General features: G+C 42.8%; 1 protein-coding gene across 1 annotated transcript in view; it reads right to left on the bottom strand.

The window, feature by feature from the left end:
• LOC139531501 (guanine nucleotide exchange factor VAV3-like) overlaps window positions 1-25307 on the bottom strand; it is a 202796-nt gene that overhangs the window by 15935 nt on the left and 161554 nt on the right. The window contains exons 20-25 of the mRNA XM_071327994.1: window positions 21822-21952; window positions 17593-17658; window positions 16567-16601; window positions 14352-14468; window positions 9319-9406; window positions 8319-8451 (exon numbers count right to left, since the gene is read on the bottom strand). Of these exons, the coding sequence (XP_071184095.1) occupies window positions 8319-8451; window positions 9319-9406; window positions 14352-14468; window positions 16567-16601; window positions 17593-17658; window positions 21822-21952 (570 nt within the window). The remainder of the gene's footprint in view (window positions 1-8318; window positions 8452-9318; window positions 9407-14351; window positions 14469-16566; window positions 16602-17592; window positions 17659-21821; window positions 21953-25307) is intronic.

Below are 25307 nucleotides of genomic sequence, written 5' to 3' on the forward strand. Positions count from 1 at the left end.
TGCCTAGTAGGTTAGATCTACTGTCAAAAAAAAAAGCAACACATTTGACGTTTTAAAATGGCTTAGTCAAAGTTCAGGCCTAATCCCATTTGAGATGTTGTGGCAGGACTTGACACAAGCAATTTATGCTTGAAAACCCACAAATGTCACTGAGTTAAAGCAGTTCTGCATGCAGGAGTAGGCCAACATTCCTCCACATTGACGTGAGAGACAGATCAACAACTACAGGAAGTGTTTGGTTGGAGTCATTGCAGCTGAAGGTGACACAACCAGTTATTGAGTGTAAGATGGTGTAATTACTTTTTCACACAGGGGCATTGGGTGTTGCATAACTTTGTTAATTAAATAAATTAAATAAGTATCAATTGTTTTCGTTATTTGTAAACTCAGGTTCCCTTTATCTAATATTAGGTTTTGGTTGAAGATCTGATAACATTCAGTATAAAATACATGTATATGCAAAAATAGAGATTATCAGAACGGGGTCAAATACTTTTTTACGACACGGTATATATTTAAGCAATAAGGCACGAGGGGGTGTTGGCCAGATGGTATATTGGCCATATACCACAAACCCCAGAGGTACCTTATTGCTATTATAAACTGCTTACCAACGTAATTAGAACATTAAAAATAACTGTTTTTTCATACCTGTGGTATACGGTCTCACCTCAGCCACGCTCAAGGTCCTAAACGACATCATAACCGCCATCGATAAGAGACGATACTGTGCAACCGTATTCATCGACCTGGCCAAGGCTTTCCACTCTGTCAATCACCACATTCTTATTGGCAGACTCAACAGCCTTGGTTTCTCAAATGACTGCCTCGCCTGGTTCACTAACTACTTCTCAGACAGAGTTCAGTGTGTCAAATCGGAGGGCCTGTTTGTCCGGACCTCTGTCAGTCTCTATGGGGGTGCCACAGAGTTCAATCCTCGGGCTGACTCTTTTTTCTGCAGACATCAATGATGTCGCTCTTGCTGCTGGTGATTCTGTGATCCATCTCTACGCAGACGACACCATTCTGTATACCTCTGGCCCTTCTTTGGACACTGTGTTAACTAATCGCCAGACAAGCTTTAATGCCATACAACTCTCCTTCCGTGGCCTCCAACTGCTCTTAAATGCAAGTAAAACTAAATGCATGCTCTTCAACCGATCGCTGCCCACACCTGCCCGCCCGTCCAGCATCACTACTCTGGACGGTTCTGACTTAGAATATGTGGACAACTACAAATACCTAGGTGTCTGGATAGACTGTAAACTCTCCTTCCAGACTCACATTAAGCATCTCCAATCGAAAATTAAATCTAGAATCGGCTTCCTATTTCGCAACAAAGCATCCTTCACTCATGCTGCCAAACATACCCTCGTAAAACTGACCATCCTACCGATCCTTGACTTCGGCTATGTCATTTACAAAATAGCCTCCAACACTCTACTCAGCAAATTGGATGCAGTCTATCACAGTGCCATCCGTTTTGTCACCAAAGTCCCATATACTACCCACCACTGCGACCTGTATGCCCTCGTTGGCTGGCCCTCGCTTCATACTCGTCGCCAAACCCACTGGCTCCAGGTCATCTATAAGTATTTGCTAGGTAAAGCCCCGCCTTATCTCAGTTCACTGATCACTATAGAAGCACCCACCCGTAGCAAGCACTCCAGCAGGTATATTTCACTGGTCACCCCCAAAGCCAATTCCTCCTTCTGCCGCCTTTCCTTCCAGTTCTCTGCTGCCAATGACTGGAACGAACTGCAAAAATCACTGAAGCTGGAGATTCATATCTCCCTCACTAGCTTTAAGCATCAGCTGTCAGAGCAGCTCACAGATCACTGCACCTGTACATAGCCCATCTGTAAATAGCCCATCCAACTACCCCATCCCCATACTGTTATTTATTTTTGCTCCTTTGCACCCCAGTATCTCTACTTGCATACTCATCTTCTGCACATCTATCACTCCAGTGTTTAATTGCTATATTGTAATTATCTCGCCACTATGGCCTATTTATTGCCTTAACTCCCTTATCTTACCTCATTTGCAGACACTGTATATATACTTTTTCTATTGTGTTATTGACTGTACGTTTGTTTATACAATGTGTAACTCTGTGTTGTTGTTTTTGTCTCACTGCTTTGCTTTATCTTGGCCAGGTCGCAGTTGTAAATGAGAACTTGTTCTCAACTAGCCTACCTGGTTAAATAAAGGTGAAAATATATATATATATATATCACGGCTTTCAGCCAATCAGCATTCAGGGCTCCAACCACCCTGTTTATAAATATATATATAACCCTGGCTAGTTACTAATGAGGAGAACCTGGATTCACATGAACCTAGTCAACCTGTGGTATCAAGAGGAGAAATCTGATGAGCATTTTAATATCTCTGTACTCTGTCGGATATATGTTTCCATACGACCCCATACTGTTTCCTCCAAGGAGCTAACTACAACGAGACACATATCATGCAGGTAATATATATATATATATATATACACAGTGAAAAAAATACGTTGGGGGGGAACTCAATATACTTTAAAATGACTAAAACCAAATCAAAACGGTGTATGAATGATAATAGACCTACATTCATATCGTTTATTGACGGACCAGCTCACTAATAATCACTAGACAGTCAGGGAACATCAAAAATGTTAGTTTTTTTTTGTGTGAACATTTTGACGGCAAGGAAATATAACACATTTGTTGAAGACCGAATGCTTTCGACATCCCTGCTCTAAAGGGTTGATTATGTTGTAAAAGTAGGAACCAAGAGGGATTCTACTCAGATATGTAGATATGCATACAGAGTCAGGTCCAAAATGGAAGATAACCAGGCATTAGCATTTCAGCCATGCATTAGCATTTCAGCCATGCATTAGCATTTCAGCCATGCATTATCATTTCAACCCTGCATTAGCATTTCAGCCATGCATTAGCATTTCAGCCATGCATTAGCATTTCAGCCATGCATTAGCATTTCAGCCATGCATTAGCATTTCAGCCATGCATTAGCATTTCAGCCATGCATTAGCATTTCAGCCATTCATTAGCATTTCAGCCATTCATTAGCATTTCAGCCATGCATTAGCATTTCAGCCATGCATTATCATTTCAGCCATGCATTAGCATTTCAGCCATGCATTATCATTTCAGCCATGCATTAGCATTTCAACCATTCATTAGCATTTCAACCATGCATTATCATTTCAGCCATGCATTAGCATTTCAACCATTCATTAGCATTTCAACCATGCATTATCATTTCAGCCATACCACATTTGTGTTTTTTTTTTTATCCGAAATTACTGATTAAGTGTACCTTCATGTGTGTAATATATTACTGTTCTCAGATTTTTTATTCATACAAAATAAGTGCTATCTAGAACTTAAAGGGGTTCTTCGGGTGTCCCCTTAGTAGAACCCTTTGTTGGTTCCTAGTAAAACTGTTTTGGGTTCCGTGTAGAACCTTTTCCACAGAGGGCTTTACATGGAGCCCAAAATGGTTCTACCTTTTTTGGAGAAGAACAGCAAAAATGTTTTTATTTACAAGTGAAAATGGGAGCTGAATTCTGTGAGCTGGGGCATTAGACAGGAGGAGAGAGAAGGAGAGAGGAGAGAGGAGGAGAGAGGTTAGAATTCAATTCTTTAAGTGAGGGACTTGTTTTTCCTCCTCCTTCCTCTCTCCATTTTGTCTGTCTGTCTGTTTGTGTGTTTGTTTTTAGGCCGAAAGACATTTGAGAGACAACTAAATGCAAACGGAGCTGACTGGCAGCAGCTTCTGACTGACTGACTGTATTCATCAGAGTGAGACTGGCAGCAGCTTCTGACTGACTGACTGACTGTATTCATCAGAGTGAGACTGGCAGCAGCTTCTGACTGACTGACTGACTGACTGTATTCATCAGAGTGAGACTGGCAGCAGCTTCTGACTGACTGACTGTATTCATCAGAGTGAGACTGGTAGCAGCTTCTGACTGACTGACTGTATTCATCAGAGTGAGACTGGTAGCAGCTTCTGACTGACTGTATTCATCAGAGTGAGACTGGCAGCAGCTTCTGACTGACTGTATTCATCAGAGTGAGACTGGTAGCAGCTTCTGACTGACTGTATTCATCAGAGTGAGACTGGCAGCAGCTTCTGACTGACTGTATTCATCAGCCTTTCCTTTCTGTGTTTATATCCCCACTCGCAAAACAACCTTCCACGAATCCTGAGAGATGTTCTAGCGCTTTTCACACAGGGACATATGGTGCTACAATGAGATCTCATCTCCACACTGGTTGAGGCAGCAGAGCCGCAGGTGTACTGCCGTTTAACACCTTCCTCCCCACTGGGATCCAGGATCCAACATGCCTCTTCTCCTCTGTCTCTGGTGTCTTTTATCCATGTTGTACCAGGACTATACAGGATCCATGTTGTACCAGCAGTACAGGACTATACAGAATTCATGTTGTAACAGGACTATACAGTATCCATGTTGTACCAGGACTATACAGTATCCATGTTGTAACAGAACTATACAGTATCCATGTTGTACCAGGACTATACAGTATCCATGTTGTACCAGGACTATACAGTATCCATGTTGTACCAGGACTATACAGTATCCATGTTGTAACAGGACTATACAGTATCCATGTTGTACCAGGACTATACAGTATCCATGTTGTACCAGGACTATACAGTATCCATGTTGTACCAGGACTATACAGTATCCATGTTGTACCAGGACTATACAGTATCCATGTTGTACCAGGACTATACAGTATCCATGTTGTACCAGAACTATACAGTATCCATGTTGTACCAGGACTATACAGTATCCATGTTGTACCAGGACTATACAGTATCCATGTTGTACCAGCAGTACAGCACTATACAGGATCCATGTTGTAACAGGACTATACAGTATCCATGTTGTACCAGGACTATACAGTATCCATGTTGTACCAGGACTATACAGTATCCATGTTGTACCAGAACTATACAGTATCCATGTTGTACCAGGACTATACAGTATCCATGTTGTACCAGGACTATACAGTATCCATGTTGTACCAGGACTATACAGTATCCATGTTGTACCAGAACTATACAGTATCCATGTTGTACCAGGACTATACAGTATCCATGTTGTACCAGGACTATACAGTATCCATGTTGCAACAGGACTATACAGTATCCATGTTGCAACAGGACTATACAGTATCCATGTTGTAACAGGACTATACAGTATCCATGTTGCAACAGGACTATACAGTATCCATGTTGTAACAGGACTATACAGTATCCATGTTGTAACAGGACTATACAGTATCCATGTTGTACCAGGACTATACAGTATCCATGTTGCAACAGGACTATACAGTATCCATGTTGTAACAGGACTATACAGTATCCATGTTGTAACAGGACTATACAGTATCCATGTTATAACAGGACTATACAGTATCCATGTTGTAACAGGACTATACAGTATCCATGTTGTACCAGGACTATACAGTATCCATGTTGTACCAGGACTATACAGTATCCATGTTGTACCAGGACTATACAGTATCCATGTTATAACAGGACTATACAGTATCCATGTTGTAACAGGACTATACAGTATCCATGTTGTAACAGGACTATACAGTATCCATGTTGTAACAGGACTATACAGTATCCATGTTGTAACAGGACTAAACAATATCCATGTTTTGACAGCAGTACAGGACTATACATTTAGACCATCTAGACCTGTCATCTAGACCATCTAGACCTGTCATTTAGACCATCTAGACCAGTCATCTAGACCATGTAGACCATCTAGACCTGTCATCTAGACCATTTAGACCTGTCATCTAGACCATCTAGACCTGTCACCTAGACCATCTAGACCTGTCATCTAGACCATCTAGACCTGTCACCTAGACCATCTAGACCTGTCACCTAGACCATCTAGACCTGTCACCTAGACCATCTAGACCAGTCATCTAGACCATGTAGACCATCTAGACCTGTCATCTAGACCATTTAGACCTGTCATCAAGACCATGTAGACCATCTAGACCATCTAGACCTGTCAACTAGACCATCTAGACCTGTCTACGAGACCTGTAATTTAGACCATCTAGTTCTGTCATCTAGACCATGTAGATCTGTCATCTAGACTAGAGGTCAACCGATTAATCGGAGTGGCCGATTAATTAGGGCCGATTTCAAGTTTTCATAACAATCGGTAATCGGCATTTTTGGACACCGATTATGGCCGATTACATTACACTCCACGCGGAGACTGCGTGGCAGGCTGACTACCTGTTATGCGAGTGCAGCAAGGAGCCAAGGTAAGGTGCTAGCTAGCATTAAACTTATCTTATAAAAAACAATCAATCTTAACATAATCACTAGTTAACTACACATGGTTGATGATATTACTAGATGCCTGTTAATTTATCATTGAATCACAGCCTACTTCGCCAAACGGGTGATTTAACAAGTGCATTCGCGAAAAAAGCACTGTCGTTGCACCAATGTGTACCTAACCATAAACATCAATGCCTTTCTTTAAAATCAATACACAAGTATATATTTTTAAACCTGCATATTTAGTTAATATTGCCTGCTAACATGACTTTCTTTTAACTAGGGAAATTGTGTCACTTCTCTTGTGTTTTGTGCAACAGAGTCAGGCTATATGCAGCAGTTTGGGCCGCCTGGCTCGTTGCGAACTGTGTGAAGACCAACTTTGCCAAACGGGGGATGACTTAACAAAAGCGCATTTGCGGAAAAAAGCACAATCGTTGCACGAATGTACCTAACCATAAAAATCAATGCCTTTCTTAAAATCAATACACAGAAGTAAAATGTTTAAACCTGCATATTTAGTTGAAAGAACTACATGTTAGCAGGCAATACTAACTAGGGAAATTCTGTCACTTCTCTTGCATTCATTGCACGCAGAGTCAGGGTATACGCAACAGTTTGGGCCGCCTGGCTCGTTGCGAACTAATTTGCCAGAATTTTACATAATTATGACATAACATTGAAGGTTGTGCAATGTAACAGCAATATTTAGACTTATGGATGCCATCCCTTAGATAAAATACGTAACGGTTCCGTATTTCACTGAAAGAATAAACGTTTTGTTTTCGAAATGATAGTTTCCGGATTTGACCATATTAATGAACTAAGTCTCGTATTTCTGTGTGTTATTATGTTGTAATTAAGTCTCTGATTTGATAGAGCAGTCTGACTGAGCGATGGTAGGCAGCAGCAGGCTCGTAAGCATTCATTCAAACAGCACTTTACTGCGTTTGCCAGCAGCTCTTCGCAATGCTTCAAGCATTGCGCTGTTTATGACTTCAAGCCTATCAACTCCAGAGATTAGGCTGGCAATACTAAAGTACCTATTAGAACATCCAATAGTCAAAGGTATTTGAAATACAAATGGTATAGAGAGAAATAGTCCTATAATAACTACAACCTAAAACTTCCTACCTGGGAATATTGAAGACTCATGTTAAAAGGAACCACCAGCTTTCATATGTTCTCATGTTCTGAGCAAGGAACTTAAACGTTAGCTTTCTTACATGGCACATATTGCACTTTAACTTTCTTCTCCAACACTTTGTTTTTGCATTATTTAAACCAAATTGAACATGTTTCATTATTTATTTGAGACTAAATTGATTTTATTGATGTATTATATTAAGTTAAAATAAAAGTGTTCATTGTTCATTCAGTATTGTTGTAATTGTCATTATTACAAATATATATATAAAAATCGGCCGATTAATCGGTATATGCTTTTTTTTGGGTGCTCCAATAATCGGTATTGGCGTTGAAAAATCATAACCGGTCGACCTCTAGACTAGACATAAAACATTCCAGCAGTATGTCATTCAAATTGTCTCATGTTAAAATGAATGGATGCCACACTGGCCCAAAACAAAAGCACGCAGGTTGACTGTAGCTACATCTACTGGGAGGCTAGTAGTAAGAGTTCTTTACATTGTTCAGTGCCATGGTAAGCAGTCAAATCACCTGATACCAATATCTATTCAGTGTGATTGCTATGTGCAGAGTAGTGTGGTGTGTGTGTGAGTGCATGTAGAGTAGTGTCGTTTAGTGTTGTGTCGTGTAGTGTTGTGTGTGTGTGTGTGTGTGTGTGTGTGTGTGTGTGTGTGTGTGTGTGTGTGTGTGTGTGTGTGTGTGTGTGTGTGTGTGTGTGTGTGTGTGTGTGTGTGTGTGTGTGTGTGTGTGTGTGTGTGTGTGTGTTGTGTGTGTGTTGTGCATGTGTAGTAGTAGTACTGTGTACTCACTCTTTCCTCCAGGTTGGTTGGTGCAGAGCACAGCAGCGGGGCTCTCCTGCTCTCTGTAGGGGAACTGCAGTGTGGTGTCCAGGCTTCTGAAGCCTTCCCTCAGGGAGTAATGTTGGTAGTACTCAATCAGTTCCTGCACACACACACACACACCCACACACACACACACACACACCCACACGCCCACACGCCCACACGCCCACACGCCCACACACCCACACCCACACACACACACCCACACCCACACGCCCACACACCCACACGCATAGGCAAACATTCTCACGGTTAGCAAAATAGCCCATGAAAAAAAATGATTTGTGAAAATAATAGTGTACTTTATATTATTCTAAATCTGTTTAAACATTTCCTCTGTCCAATTACAAATTACCTTTAAATGAAAATGTGTCATTTGACATTTTTGACATTTTATGAAAGGTTTGGCAACAATAAAAGTAGGCTATATGTAAAGAAGAGGGCTACAAAAGAGGACTACAGAAGAGGACTACAAACGAGGACTACAGAAGAGGACTACAGAAGAGGACTACAGAAGAGAACTACAGAAGAGGACTAAAGAAGAGGACTACAGAAGAGGACTACAGAAGAGGACTACAAACGAGGACTACAGAAGAGGACTACAGAAGAGGACTACAGAAGAGGACTAACAGTAAAAATGTCCTTTGTAAAGCATAGCTAAAGCCAACATAATATTGGGTGAATAGAAGGGAGAGAACACATCCTGGACCGATCCCTGTCTATAACTCTCTACAAGGCCTACGGGCAGTGAAGTAAACCACACCGGTAAAACATCTCTAATTACAGCCATTTTCACACAGCAAGCAGCTAAAATAAGAATAATGTTTTGACACATCATTTGAGAAATGCAGTGAGGGAGTTATTTCTGTATGAAATGCAGCGAGGGAGTTATTTCTGTATGAAATGCAGTGAGGGAGTTATTTCTGTATGAAATGCAGTGAGGGCGTTGAAAAGGAAACAGACTCACTGATATACTCCCGAACTTGTTGTTCTCTGCGATGTGAAAGCAGCCGTCCCTGTTCAGGATCTTGATGTGCTTCACGTCGTTGCTGTACCTGTGGCCCATTAATAAGTGATGAGTGTAATTTTCTGGTGATCATTGAGATCGATGTTGATAGACCGCGGCACCGTTCCTCGTCACCCCTTGTTATTTCAGGAGCCAGAGGGGAGGTGGAGACTGACGAAGGGACAGTCGCCCCCCCACCATTTAGGGGGCCGGAGCAGGGCAAATTGGGGCAGGGGGAGGGGATTATGGAGGGTATAGAGACACCGAGCCCTGTCCTCTCGTGATCTCTTTTAGTCTCCATCATTATTCTCTTATCTCCGTCTCAGAGCAGTAATACCCCTAATAATGTGGTCTAATCCATATTCTACACACCAAAACAAACCCCAGTGACAGGGCAATTGTACACTGAAATGTTGACTGACTGGCTGGGTCCTCTTGGCTCGATTCTAGTGGTTGTAGAGTTAAATCAAATCAAATCAAATGTTATTTGTCACATACACATGGTTAGCAGATGTTAATGCGAGTGTGGCGAAATGCTTGTGCTTCTAGTTCCCTCTGTTATACAGAGGGAGCCTAGGATAGGTCATTGTCTGATTCAAACACTTCATGTAGTTTCCACATAAGTGTTTGGTTTCTTTTTCTCTCTTTCTCTCTCTTTCTCTCTTTGTGAGGATTTAATAACCTCGAGCAGGCTGTATAACGGTCTCTCTGGGTCTATTCACCAGTGCTGCAGCAGCATGCATCGCACACAAGCAATTAAGACTTCAGCTCTGGTGGAACTTGAAGGCATTGAAAAAGCTTTGCTTTCATTAGAGAGAGAAAAGGAGGAGATTAATTATTTGGTTGAAGGGGGTTTAAAGAAAGCATTTCCAGCAGCCTCTCAGAGCAGCCCTCTCTCTCTCTCTTAATTAAATGATATTCAAAGGGCTTTACTGGCATGGGAAACACATGTTTACATTGCCAAAGCAAGTGAAATAGATAATAAACAAAAGGGAAATAAACAAGCGAAACATTAGTAAACATTACACTCACAAAAGTTTTAAAAGAATATAGACATTTCAAATCTCTCTCTCTCTCTCGCTTTCTCTCTAAGTTTTACCAGCTCCCTGCAGGGAAGGAGTGTCTCAACCCACCTTGGCACAAAAACACAAATGCTGCATATCATTGGCCTGTTCCAGCCTGTCTGAACATTCAGTGCTGTCATCTGTCTATCTGCAGCACACCAACAGCCCCGGGTGACTGAAACGATACAGTGATAACACACAAGGGTTCTTTTCCCGTCTGCGTCGCCACGGGCTTTAAATGTGTTTGTAGCCGAGTGCCTCACAGCCCTTAAAGCAATACATATTCCCACTGTACTGTAGCATGTCACTTATACGAATCATAACTCCTGCACGTCTCACCTCAAGTTACTTGTCAACGCACAATACAATGCATGTATTGTCCAAGGTTTTCCTTCAGCCCATGCTCTTATCCAGAGCAGAGTAACATACAGTGCAGACTGTCAATGGCAGGACTGAACTACACATGTCACCTCCACTGACAATGGAGGAAGAGCCTTGCCTTTTCTCCTCTATGACTAAGGACTATTGGCTATTAGCAGTGTGACTGTACTGTGCTGTACTGTACTGTACTGTGCTGTGCTGTACTGTACTGTGCTGTAATGTGCTGTACTGTAGTGTGCTGTACTGTACTGTACTGTACTGTAATGTGCTGTAATGCACTGTACTGTAATGTGCTGTACTGTAATGTGCTGTACGGTACTGTGCTGTAATGTGCTGTACTGTACTGTACTGTACTGTAATGTGCTGTACTGTACTGTACTGTACTGTACTGTAATGTGCTGTAATGCACTGTACTGTAATGTGCTGTAATGTACTGTACTGTAATGTGCTGTAATGTACTGTACTGTAATGTGCTGTGCTGTACTGTACTGTACTGTAATGTGCTGTACTGTAATGTGCTGTACTGTACTGTACTGTACTGTAATGTGCTGTACTGTACTGTGCTGTACTGTAATGGCCTTACTGTAATGTGCTGTACTGTGCTGTACAGTACTGTAATGTACTGTGCTGTAATGTGCTGTACTGTAGTGTACTGTACTGTAATGTGCTGTACTGTAATGTGCTGTACTATAATGTGCTGTACTGTAATGTGCTGTACTGTACTGTAATGTGCTGTACTGTACTGTACTGTGATGTGCTGTACTGTACTGTAATGTGCTGTACTGTGCTGTACTGTACTGTAATGTACTGTACTGTACTGTACTGTAATGTGATGTGCTGTAATGTGATGTACTGAACTCTGCTGTACTGTAATGTGCCTTACTGTAATGTGCTGTACTGTACTGTGCTGCACTGTGCTGTACTGTACTGTGATGTACTGTACTGTACTGTGATGTACTGTACTGTACTGTACTGTGATGTACTGTACTGTGATGTACTGTACTGTACTGTGATGTACTGTACTGTACTGTACTGTACTGTGATGTACTGTACTGTACTGTGCTGTACTGTAATGTGCTGTACTGTGCTGTACTGTACTCTGCTGTACTGTAATGTGCTGTACTGTGCTGCACTGTACTGTGCGGTACTGTGATGTACTGTAATGTAATGTGCTGTACAGATCTGTACTGTGATGTACTGTACTGTAATGTGCTGTAATGTGCTGTAATGTGCTATTGAAAGGACAAAGATCACCTACAGAACTAAGCCAACCTCAGCGTGAGCTCTGGTTAAACGACAAGAACCTAAAGAAATTAGCATCGAATCTCAACGTGAAGGTGACGACCTACGTGAAGGATGAATTTCGACTATACCAGCCTGAATATGTAAACGTGGGCTAGGAAAGGACGGACAAAGTAACTGTTTTACCACATGACGACGGTACCACCAAGTATCCGTTCTACCACCAGACATTCTTCAAAGGACAACCCGGCCTTCCATCTACGACCAACCGTTCGAAGCACAGCTCAGAGTAAATATTTATTGCATTTTCCTTTTCCAAATGGGCGGTTATTTAGAATGCATAAGATTCTGTATTTACGATAGAATAGCTTCCTAAGGTCCGATAGAGACACAGAACCGTTTGTTCTTCAGTCTTCCCGCTCTTTCATTCAAACCCGATCCCCTTTCCTTTGTGTAACCAGCCGTCATATCGGCTCTGTCCACCAGGGACGTTTTTCATGTATGACATAATTAGTAATCAATGTATGACCCATCCTGTGTATGTGTACTTCTGTGTGATTGTTTAGGTATTTAGTAAATAAATAATTAAACCAAATGTTGTATTGCTGATTCAACTTGTTAGCCAGGGTTCGTGAAGATAACCAAGAATATACAACTTTCAGATGAGACTAAACAAGGTGACGATTAAATATTGACTGCTATTGATGTAAAAGATGACCAGGTCTTTAAGAGTTTATTCGGAAGATAACAGCTCTATAAACATTATTTCGTGGTGCCCCGACTTTCTAGTTAATTACATTTTATATGATTAGTTCAATCAGGTAATATTAATTACAGAGAAATTATTTTATAGAATAGCATGTCACATCACTTAACCCGGCATAGCCAAAGACACGACAGAACTGTACTGTACTGTACTGTAATATGCTGTACTGTACTGTACTGTAATGTACTGTACTGTAATATGCTGTACTGTAATGTGCTGTACTGTACTGTGCTGTACTGTACTGTACTGTAATGTGCTGTAATGTACAGTACTGTAATGAGCTGTACTGTACTGTAATGAGCTGTACTGTACTGTAATATGCTGTACTGTACTGTAATGTACTGTAATGTGCTATACTGTAATATGCTGTACTATACTGTAATGTGCTGTACTGTAATGTGCTATACTGTAATGTGCTGTACTGTAATGTGCTATACTGTAATGTGCTGTACTGTAATGTGCTGTACTGTAATGTGCTATACTGTAATGTACTGTAATGTGCTGTACTGTACTGTAATGTGCTGTACTGTAATGTACTGTAATGTACTGTAATGTGCTATACTGTAATGTGCTATACTGTAATGTGCTGTACTGTAATGTGCTGTACTGTAATGTGCTGTACTGTAATGTACTGTAATGTGGTATACTGTATTGTGCTATACTGTAATGTGCTATACTGTAATGTGCTGTACTGTAATGTGCTATACTGTAATATGCTGTACTGTAATGTGCTGTACTGTAATGTGCTATACTGTAATGTGCTGTACTGTAATGTGCTGTACTGTAATGTGCTGTACTGTAATGTGCTATACTGTAATATGCTGTACTGTAATGTGCTGTACTGTAATGTGCTATACTGTAATGTGCTGTACTGTAATGTGCTGTACTGTAATGTGCTGTACTGTATTGTGCTGTACTGTAATGTGCTATACTGTAATGTGCTATACTGTAATGTGCTGTACTGTAATGTGCTGTACTGTAATGTGCTGTACTGTATTGTGCTGTACTGTAATGTGCTGTACTGTAATGTGCTGTACTGTAATGTGCTATACTGTAATGTGCTGTACTGTAATGTGCTGTACTGTACTGTAATGTGCTATACTGTAATGTGCTGTACTGTATTGTGCTGTACTGTAATGTGCTGTACTGTAATGTGCTGTACTGTAATGTGCTGTACTGTACTGTAATGTGCTATACTGTAATGTGCTGTACTGTAATGTGCTATACTGTAATGAGCTGTACTGTGCTGCACTGTAATGTGCTGTAATGTACTGTACTGTACTGTGCTATACCGTAATGTACTGTGCTGCACTATACTGTAATGTACTGTAATGTGCTGTAATGTACTGTAATGTGCTGTAATGTACTGTACTGTGCTATACCGTACTGTACTGTGCTGCACTATATCGTACTGTACTGTACTGTGCTGCACTATACCGTACTGTACTGTACTGTGCTGCACTATACCGTAATGTAGTGTAATGTGCAGTACTATACCGTAATGTAGTGTAATGTGCAGTACTGCCATGCTACTAACTTACTTGATGCTAATGGCGTACTCTGTGAGCTCGCGGCTCCGGTGGCGGACCAGGTACGTGCTGTTGCCTCTGCTAATCAGCTCCGCCTCAGCCTGCAGTCTCTCCATGGGCCCAGCAAACCTACAGTACCCACAGGCATAATATGATAGGTTGGAGATACTGTATACAGGAGCCACAGGCAGGATATGATAGTTTAGAGATGCTGTATACACAGACAGAACATAGGAAGGTTATAAATAAAACTGAAACATACAGACATACATACTGTTACAGTGGCTTCAGAAGGTTTTCACACCCTTTAACTTTTTCCATATTTTGTTGTGTTATAGCCTGAATATAAAATTTATTAAATGTATATTTTGTGTCACTGGCATACACACAATGCCCCATAATGTCAAAGTGGAATTATGTTTTTAGAAATGTTTACAAATGAATGAAAAATGAAAAGCTGAAATGTATTCAACCCCTTTGTTATGACAAGCCTAAATAAGTTCAGGAGTAAAACATGTGCTTAACAAGTCACACAATAAGTTGAATGGACTCACTCTTTAACATGATTTTTGAATGACTACCTCATCTCTGTACCCCACACATACAATTACCTGTAAAGTCCCTCAGTAGAGCAGTGAATCTCTAACACCGATTCAACCATAAAGACCAAGGAGGTTTTCCAATGCCTCGCAAAGAAGGGCAACTATTGGTAGATGGGTAAAAAAATAAAAATAGAAATATATTTTTTAATTGAATATCCCATTGAGCATGTTGAAGTTATTAATTACACTTTGGATGGTGTATCAATACACCCAGTCAGTACAAAGATACAGGCGTCCTTCCTAACTAAGTTGCCGGAGAGAAGGGAAACTTCTCAGGGATTTCACCATGAGGCCAATGGTGACTTTAAAACAGTTACAGAGTTTAATGGCTGTGATAGGAGATACATGAGGATGGATCAACAACATTGTAGTTACTCCACAATGCTAACCTAAATGACAGAGTGAAAAGAGCCTGTACATAATACAAATATTCCACAACATGCATCCTGTTTGCAACAAGGCAGTAAAGTAATACTGCTAAATAATTCCTGAATACAAAGTGTTATGTTTGGGGCAAATCCAACACATTTTCATGCATGGGGGTGCCTGCATCATGTTATGGGTGTGCTTGTCATCGGCAAGGACCAGGACGCTTTTTAGGATAAAAATAAACAAATTAGAGCTGAGCACAGGCAAAATCCTTTAGGAAAACCTGGTTCAGTCTGCTTTCCAACAGACACTGGGAGATGAATTCACCTTTCAGCAGGACGAATATACACTGGAGTTACTTACCAAGACGACGATGAATGTTCTCCTGAATGGCCTAGTTACAGTTTTGACTTAAATCGTCTTGAAAATGTATGGCAAGACTTGAAAATGTCTGTCTGGCAATGATCAACAACCAACAAGACAAAGCTTGAAGAATTATAGCCCTTTCCTGCGTCGAATTACCAAATCACCCGATCGTGGCCTCATGGATGGAATGTTATTGATATTTTTCTATTTAAAAAAACTGCAGAAAATCCAGTGTTTCTATGTCAAACGGTTGTGTTATATTTCAGACTTCTGTAATGTAATATAAAGTGTAATATTGGGATGTAAACTCTAAATTAAATACATTCAACTATATATCTGTACAGGTGTCTTCTTTATTTAAGCCCATAACCATGTGTGTGAGGTTTTCTTTCAAACATAGATTTATTTAAGACTAACAAGAAACACACTGTGTGACCCTGATTTAGCCCACCGCAGTAAAAGGTTAAAAAGAATAATGTGTAAATATTGTGCAATCCAGGTGTGCAAAGCTTTAAAGAGACTTACACAGAAAGATGCACAGCTGTAATCGCTGCCAAAGGTGATTCTAACATGCATTGACTCAGGGGTGTGCATTATTATGTAAATTCGATATTTCTGTATTTCATTAAAAAAAAAAAATTTGAAAAGATTTCAAAAAATATGTTTTCACTTTGTCATTATGGGGTATTGTGTGTAGATGGGCGAGAGAAAAAAAAATATTGAATCCATTTTGAATTCAGGCTGTAACACAACAAAATGTGGAATACGTCAAGGGGTATGGATGCTTTCTGAAGACAGTGTATAACCTACAGAGCAGAATCAGGAGTCGTATACTAAACTACTATTTTTTGCATGAAAGTTTGGTGAGATCCATTCGCAAGTGAACATACCAGGGTTGTGTGGAGTAATCGACAGGTTTAGGGACCTGGGGGTAAATAGAAGAGAGAGAGAGAGAAAACAGAAGAGAGAAAAGTGAGACAGTGAGAGAGAGAGCGAGAGCGAGAGAGAGAGAGAGAGATAGAGAGAGAGAAAAGAGAGGAGAGAAAAGTGAGACAGTGAGAGAGAGAGAGAGAGAGAGAGAGAGAGAGAGAGAGAGAGAGAGAGAGAGAGAGAGAGAGAGAGAGAGAGAGAGAGAGAGAGAGCAACACGTGAGCCATTGTTCTTTCATTCCCACAATCCCACCCAACCTGAATCTCACTGTTTCATACATCAGTCAGTAAAGCATTCACTTTCCCCTACGGCCAACTAAGTCAATAGTATTTGTTTTCCCCTCTCCTTTGTGGTGTAAGTCCCGGCTACCATGAATATGTTTAACATAATATTTGGGTTTTGTTCGTCAACAGGCGGTTTTGGTAGTTCTTTTGGTAGTATAATGTACTTGTTATCTTTACCATGGTGTAAGCATCCAGATAGCACTGTAGGTCATCTACTCTGTGTCAATTACAAAAGTTCATCTACGCATGTCAATGACATATTGTCTGACTGAAAACAGAGACATGATGGCAATGTGGATTCTGAAGGAACAAGACGTTCAGTGTTAAAATGAAGTCAAAATGGACATAATATAGTTTTACTAGCAAACGTTTCCCACGCATGTAGTGATAAATAGCCTGGGATAAGCCTTCTTCAGTGATATGAAATGTGAAATGACATAGTGAAGTATATAAACTGTCTTCCTAATTCAATTGTTGAATTTAAAAACTGCAGCTAAAGCAGCATGAATTATCTCCTTTATACATAATCATGTAAAATCCCCTAATTTTCTCCCGGAGGCAAAGTTTCTAACAATCATCCCAGTGTCTGTTTCACCCCCTGGAAAAATATGTGCATCTGCCTGCTTAGCCACCCAAGTCTCTGTTTACTACTTGAACAACACTTCTAAAGCACGGAGAATTGATGCTTAGTGCTTGGCTTACACATGGGCACGGCTTCACAGCACTGCTTGGAAAGAAGCCAACTTCTCTTGTTTTCACGATTTTGCCCTGAAACCACAGCAGAGAGAGAGAGAGAGAGAGAGAGAGAGAGAGAGAGAGAGAGAGAGAGAGAGAGAGAGAGAGAGAGAGAGAGAGAGAGAGAGGGAGAGAGAGAGAGAGAGAGAGAGAGAGAGAGAGAGAGAGAGAGAGAGAGAGAGAGAGAGAGAGAGAGAGAGAGAGAGAGAGAGAGAGAGAGAGAGAGAGAGAGAGAGAGAATTACAATTACATTCGTCTGGGTAACTTTGTCTCTGTACTTCAGTAACAATTAGCTCAGCAGCACAGAGCAGAGCAGGTTTACAGACCTCGTTTTTGTTGATTGTTGATATAATCACTGGTTGAGAGAGTTGAAATCTAGACTGAAGAGTTCTAGTCCCCTGGTGGTAATGACTCTAAAAAAAAGTCTAGACTGAAGAGTTCTAGTCTCCTGATGGTAATGACTCTAAATAAGTCTAGACTGAAGAGTTCTAGTCTCCTGATGGTAATGACTCTAAAGAAGTCTAGACTGAAGAGTTCTAGTCTCCTGATGGTAATGACTCTAAAGAAGTCTAGACTGAAGAGTTCTAGTCTCCTGATGGTAATGACTATAAAGAAGTCTAGACTGAAGAGTTCTAGTCTCCTGATGGTAATGACTCTAAAGAAGTCTAGACTGAAGAGTTCTAGTCTCCTGATGGTAATGACTCTAAAAAAGTCTAGACTGAAGAGTTCTAGTCTCCTGATGGTAATGACTCTAAAGAAGTCTAGACTGAAGAGTTCTAGTCTCCTGATGGTAATGACTCTAAAGAAGTCTAGACTGAAGAGTTCTAGTCTCCTGATGGTAATGACTCTAAAGAAGTCTAGACTGAAGAGTTCTAGTCCCCTGATGGTAATGACTCTAAAAGAAGAATAGACTGAAGAGTTCTAGTCTCCTGATGGTAATGACTCTAAAGAAGTCTAGACTGAAGAGTTCTAGTCTCCTGATGGTAATGACTCTAAAAGAAGAATAGACTGAAGAGTTCTAGTCCCCTGATGGTAATGACTCTAAAGAAGTCTAGACTGAAGAGTTCTAGTCCCCTGATGGTAATGACTCTAAAGAAGTCTAGACTGAAGAGTTCTAGTCTCCTGATGGTAATGACTCTAAAAAAGTCTAGACTGAAGAGTTCTAGTCTCCTGATGGTAATGACTCTAAAGAAGTCTAGACTGAAGAGTTCTAGTCTCCTGATGGTAATGACTCTAAAGAAGTCTAGACTGAAGAGTTCTAGTCTCCTGATGGTAATGACTATAAAGAAGTCTAGACTGAAGAGTTCTAGTCTCCTGATGGTAATGACTCTAAAGAAGTCTAGACTGAAGAGTTCTAGTCTCCTGATGGGAATGACTCTAAAAAAGTCTAGACTGAAGAGTTCTAGTCTCCTGATGGTAATGACTCTAAAGAATTCTAGACTGAAGAGTTCTAGTCTCCTGATGGTAATGACTCTAAAGAAGTCTAGACTGAAGAGTTCTAGTCTCCTGATGGTTATGACTCAATAGAAGTCTAGACTGAAGAGTTCTAGTCTCCTGATGGTAATGACTCAATAGAAGTCTAGACTGAAGAGTTCTAGTCTCCTGATGGTAATGACTCAATAGAAGTCTAGACTGAAGAGTTCTAGTCTCCTGATGGTAATGACTCTAAAGAAGTCTAGACTGAAGAGTTCTAGTCTCCTGATGGTAATGACTCTATAGAAGTCTAGACTGAAGAGTTCTAGTCTCCTGATGGTAATGACTCAATAGAAGTCTAGACTGAAGAGTTCTAGTCTCCTGATGGTAATGACTCAATAGAAGTCTAGACTGAAGAGTTTTAGTCTCCTGATGGTAATGACTCTAAAGAAGTCTAGACTGAAGAGTTCTAGTCTCCTGATGGTAATGACTCTATAGAAGTCTAGACTGAAGAGTTCTAGTCTCCTGATGGTAATGACTCAATAGAAGTCTAGACTGAAGAGTTCTAGTCTCCTGATGGTAATGACTCAATAGAAGTCTAGACTGAAGAGTTCTAGTCTCCTGATGGTAATGACTCAATAGAAGTCTAGACTGAAGAGTTCTAGTCTCCTGATGGTAATGACTCTAAAGAAGTCTAGACTGAAGATTTCTAGTCTCCTGATGGTAATGACTCTATAGAAGTCTAGACTGAAGAGTTCTAGTCTCCTGGTGGTAATGACTCAATAGAAGTCTAGACTGAATAGTTCTAGTCTCCTGATGGTAATGACTCTAAAGAAGTCTAGACTGAAGAGTTCTAGTCTCCTAATGGTAATGACTCTATAGAAGTCTAGACTGAAGAGTTCTAGTCTCCTGATGGTAATGACTCAATAGAAGTCTAGACTGAAGAGTTCTAGTCTCCTGATGGTAATGACTCAATAGAAGTCTAGACTGAAGAGTTCTAGTCTCCTGATGGTAATGACTCTAAAGAAGTCTAGACTGAAGAGTTCTAGTCTCCTGATGGTAATGACTCTATAAAAGTCTAGACTGAAGAGTTCTAGTCTCCTGATGGTAATGACTCAATAGAAGTCTAGACTGAAGAGTTCTAGTCTCCTGATGGTAATGACTCAATAGAAGTCTAGACTGAAGAGTTCTAGTCCCCTGATGGTAATGACTCTAAAGAAGTCTAGACTGAAGAGTTCTAGTCTCCTGATGGTAATGACTCAATAGAAGTCTAGGCTGAAGAGTTCTAGTCTCCTGATGGTAATGACTCTAAAGAAGTCTAGACTGAAGAGTTCTAGTCTCCTGATGGTAATGACTCTAAAGAAGTCTAGACTGAAGAGTTCTAGTCTCCTGATGGTAATGACTCTAAAGAAGTCTAGAGTTCATGGAGACCCAGGTATGCTACTCTACATCAGGCCTACTTTATGTGTGATTCCCTGCATGTTCTTCTGCTGTCTTCATATGCTCCTTCAGGCTATTTCACACAGAGAGATAGCGCATCTGAGTCACACAGAGAGAGGTAGCGCATCTGAGTCATATAGAGAGAGGTAGCACATCTGAGTCATGTAGAGAGAGGTAGCACAGCTGAGTCACACAGAGAGAGATAACACATCTTACTCACACAGAGAGAGATAACACATCTGACACACACAGAGAGAGACAGCACATCTGACTCACACAGAGGAAGCACATGAGTCACACCGAGAGAGATAACACATCTGACTCACACAGAGAGAGGTAGCCCATATGACTCACACAGAGAGAGATAACACATCTGAGTCACACAGAGACAGCACATCTGACTCACACAGAGGTAGCCCATATGAGTCACACAGAGAGAGATAACACATCTGAGTCACACAGAGAGAGATAACACATCTGAGTCACACAGAGAGAGATAACACATCTGAATCACACCGAGAGAGATAACACATCTGAGTCACACAGAGAGAGGTAGCCCATATGACTCACACAGAGAGAGATAACACATCTGAGTCACACAGAGACAGCACATCTGACTCACACAGAGGTAGCCCATATGAGTCACACAGAGAGAGATAACACATCTGAGTCACACAGAGAGAGATAACACATCTAAGCGCCCCTAATACAGTTAGCTGTATAACATTTGATCAGAGCTTTTGGAAAACTCTCCTATTTATTATGAGGCTCAGATGAATGTTGTGATAATCATCAAGCTTTAACCCTGTTAGAGTCAACAGAGCCAAATGAAAAGTACAGTGATCAATTATATTAGTCTGGCACCAGAACAGGAATTATGGTCTGCTGGTTACCACGGTGATGAATAATGAATAATGAGCGTTCTGTAAGTCTATCCGCTGTCACCGAGGGGGGGGGGGTTGGTACAGAGATGAAATGGGCTAAAGGTAAAGCTGTCACCGAGAGTGGGGGTACAGAGATGAAGTGGGCTAAAGGTAAAGCTGTCACCGAGGGGCGGGGGGGGTACAGAGATGAAGTGGGCTAATGGTAAAGCTGTCACCGAGGGGGGGTACAGAGATGAAGTGGGCTAAAGGTAAAGCTGTCACCGAGGGGGGGGGGGGGGGTACACAGATGAAGTGGGCTAATGGTAAAGCTGTCACCGAGGGGGGGTACAGAGATGAAGTGGGCTAAAGGTAAAGCTGTCACCGGGGGGGGGGGGGGGTACACAGATGAAGTGGTTTAATGGTAAACACACACACGCACACACACACACACACAGAGAAACAAACAGGACGATGTGTCACCTGCCACCAAGTGCTGTGTAGATCAGCACAGACCAGCTCGATGATGTCACCTTGCTGAATGTTGAGGGGCGGACCACACATGGGACTGGGCACGCCGAAATAGTTCCTGGTCACCAACATCTTAGGTAGACCTGAGGGAGAAAACACAAGCGGAAAACGTCAGTGTGTGTGTGTTCATATTCGCTAATCAAATGGCTACCCGGACTATTTGCATTGACCCTAACCCTGCTTGGAGTTGGACCAGTCTAACCCTGCTAGGAGATGGACCAGTCTAACCCTGCTTGGAGATGGACCAGTCTAACCCTGCTAGGAGATGGACCAGTCTAACCCTGCTAGGAGATGGACCAGTCTAACCCTGCTTGGAGATGGACCAGTCTAACCCTGCTAGGAGATGGACCAGTCTAACCCTGCTAGGAGATGGACCAGTCTAACCCTGCTTGGAGATGGACCAGTCTAACCCTGCTTGGAGATGGACCAGTCTAACCCTGCTTGGAGATGGACCAGTCTAACCCTGCTTGGAGATGGACCAGTCTAACCCTGCTTGGAGATGGACCAGTCTAACCCTGCTTGGAGATGGACCAGTCTAACCCTGCTAGGAGGAGGACCAGTCTAACCCTGCTAGGAGATGGACCAGTCTAACCCTGCTAGGAGATGGACCAGTCTAACCCTGCTTGGAGATGGACCAGTCTAACCCTGCTTGGAGATGGACCAGTCTAACCCTGCTTGGAGATGGACCAGTCTAACCCTGCTTGGAGATGGACCAGTCTAACCCTGCTAGGAGATGGACCAGTCTAACCCTGCTAGGAGTTGGACCAGTCTAACCCTGCTTGGAGATGGACCAGTCTAACCCTGCTTGGAGATGGACCAGTCTAACCCTGCTTGGAGATGGACCAGTCTAACCCTGCTTGGAAATGGACCAGTCTAACCCTGCTTGGAGATGGACCAGTCTAACCCTGCTTGGAGATGGACCAGTCTAACCCTGCTTGGAGATGGACCAGTCTAACCCTAACCCTGCTAGGAGATGGACCAGTCTAACCCTGCTTGGAGATGGACCAGTCTAACCCTAACCCTGCTAGGAGATGGACCAGTCTAACCCTGCTTGGAGATGGACCAGTCTAACCCTGCTTGGAGATGGACCAGTCTAACCCTGCTTGGAGATGGACCAGTCTAACCCTGCTAGGAGATGGACCAGTCTAGCCCTGCTAGGAGATGGACCAGTCTAACCCTGCTAGGAGATGGACCAGTCTAGCCCTGCTTGGAGATGGACTAGTCTAACCCTGCTTGGAGATGGACCAGTCTAACCCTGCTTGCAGATGGACCAGACTAACCCTGCTAGGAGATGGACCAGTCTAGCCCTGCTTGGAGATGGACCAGTCTAACCCTGCTTGGAGATGGACCAGTCTAACCCTGCTTGGAGATGGACCAGTCTAACCCTGCTTGGAGATGGACCAGTCTAACCCTGCTAGGAGATGGACCAGTCTAACCCTGCTTGGAGATGGACCAGTCTAACCCTGCTGGGAGATGGACCAGTCTAACCCTGCTTGCAGATGGACCAGTCTAACCCTGCTAGGAGATGGACCAGTCTAGCCCTGCTTGGAGATGGACCAGTCTAACCCTGCTTGGAGATGGACCAGTCTAACCCTGCTTGGAGATGGACTAGTCTAACCCTGCTAGGAGATGGACCAGTCTAACCCTGCTAGGAGATGGACTAGTCTAACCCTGCTAGGAGATGGACCAGTCTAACCCTGCTAGGAGATGGACCAGTCTAACCCTGCTTGGAGATGGACCAGTCTAACCCTGCTTGCAGATGGACCAGTCTAACACTGCTAGGAGATGGACCAGTCTAGCCCTGCTTGGAGATGGACCAGTCTAACCCTGCTTGGAGATGGACTAGTCTAACCCTGCTAGGAGATGGACCAGTCTAACCCTGCTAGGAGATGGACCAGTCTAACCCTGCTTGGAGATGGACCAGTCTAACCCTGCTTGCAGATGGACCAGTCTAACCCTGCTAGGAGATGGACCAGTCTAGCCCTGCTTGGAGATGGACCAGTCTAACCCTGCTTGGAGATGGACCAGTCTAACCCTGCTTGGAGATGGACCAGTCTAACCCTGCTTGCAGATGGACCAGTCTAACCCTGCTAGGAGATGGACCAGTCTAGCCCTGCTTGGAGATGGACCAGTCTAACCCTGCTTGGAGATGGACCAGTCTAACCCTGCTTGGAGATGGACCAGTCTAACCCTGCTAGGAGATGGACCAGTCTAACCCTGCTAGGAGATGGACCAGTCTAACCCTGCTTGGAGATGGACCAGTCTAACCCTGCTAGGAGATGGACCAGTCTAACCCTGCTAGGAGATGGACCAGTCTAACCCTGCTAGGAGATGGACCAGTCTAACCCTGCTTGGAGATGGACCAGTCTAACCCTGCTAGGAGATGGACCAGTCTAACCCTGCTTGGAGATGGACCAGTCTAACCCTGCTAGGAGATGGACCAGTCTAACCCTGCTAGGAGATGGACCAGTCTAACCCTGCTTGGAGATGGACCAGTCTAACGCTGCTAGGAGATGGACCAGTCTAACCCTGCTAGGAGATGGACCAGTCTAACCCTGCTAGGAGATGGACCAGTCTAACCCTGCTAGGAGATGGACCAGTCTAACCCTGCTAGGAGATGGACCAGTCTAACCCTGCTAGGAGATGGACCAGTCTAACCCTGCTAGGAGATGGACCAATCTAACCCTGCTTGGAGATGGACCAGTCTAACCCTGCTTGGAGATGGACCAGTCTAACCCTGCTTGGAGATGGACCAGTCTAACCCTGCTTGGAGATGGACCAGTCTAACCCTGCTTGGAGATGGACCAGTCTAACCCTGCTTGCAGATGGACCAGTCTAACCCTGCTTGGAGATGGACCAGTCTAACCCTGCTTGGAGATGGACTAGTCTAACCCTGCTTGGACATGGACTAGTCTAACCCTGCTAGGAGATGGACCAGTCTAACCCTGCTTGGAGATGGACCAGTCTAACCCTGCTAGGAGATGGACCAGTCTAACCCTGCTTGGAGATGGACTAGTCTAACCCTGCTTGGAGATGGACCAGTCTAACCCTGCTAGGAGATGGACCAGTCTAACCCTGCTTGGAGATGGACTAGTCTAACCCTGCTTGGAGATGGACCAGTCTAACCCTGCTTGGAGATGGACCAGTCTAACCCTGCTTGGAGATGGACCAGTCTAACCCTGCTAGGAGATGGACCAGTCTAACCCTGCTTGGAGATGGACTAGTCTAACCCTGCTTGGAGATGGACCAGTCTAACCCTGCTTGGAGATGGACTAGTCTAACCCTGCTAGGAGATGGACCAGTCTAACCCTGCTTGGAGATGGACCAGTCTAACCCTGCTAGGAGATGGACCAGTCTAACCCTGCTTGGAGATGGACCAGTCTAACCCTGCTTGGAGATGGACCAGTCTAACCCTGCTTGGAGATGGACCAGTCTAAC

Source organism: Salvelinus alpinus, chromosome 10 (assembly GCF_045679555.1).
Source record: "Salvelinus alpinus chromosome 10, SLU_Salpinus.1, whole genome shotgun sequence".
NCBI classification, from domain to species: domain Eukaryota; kingdom Metazoa; phylum Chordata; class Actinopteri; order Salmoniformes; family Salmonidae; genus Salvelinus; species Salvelinus alpinus.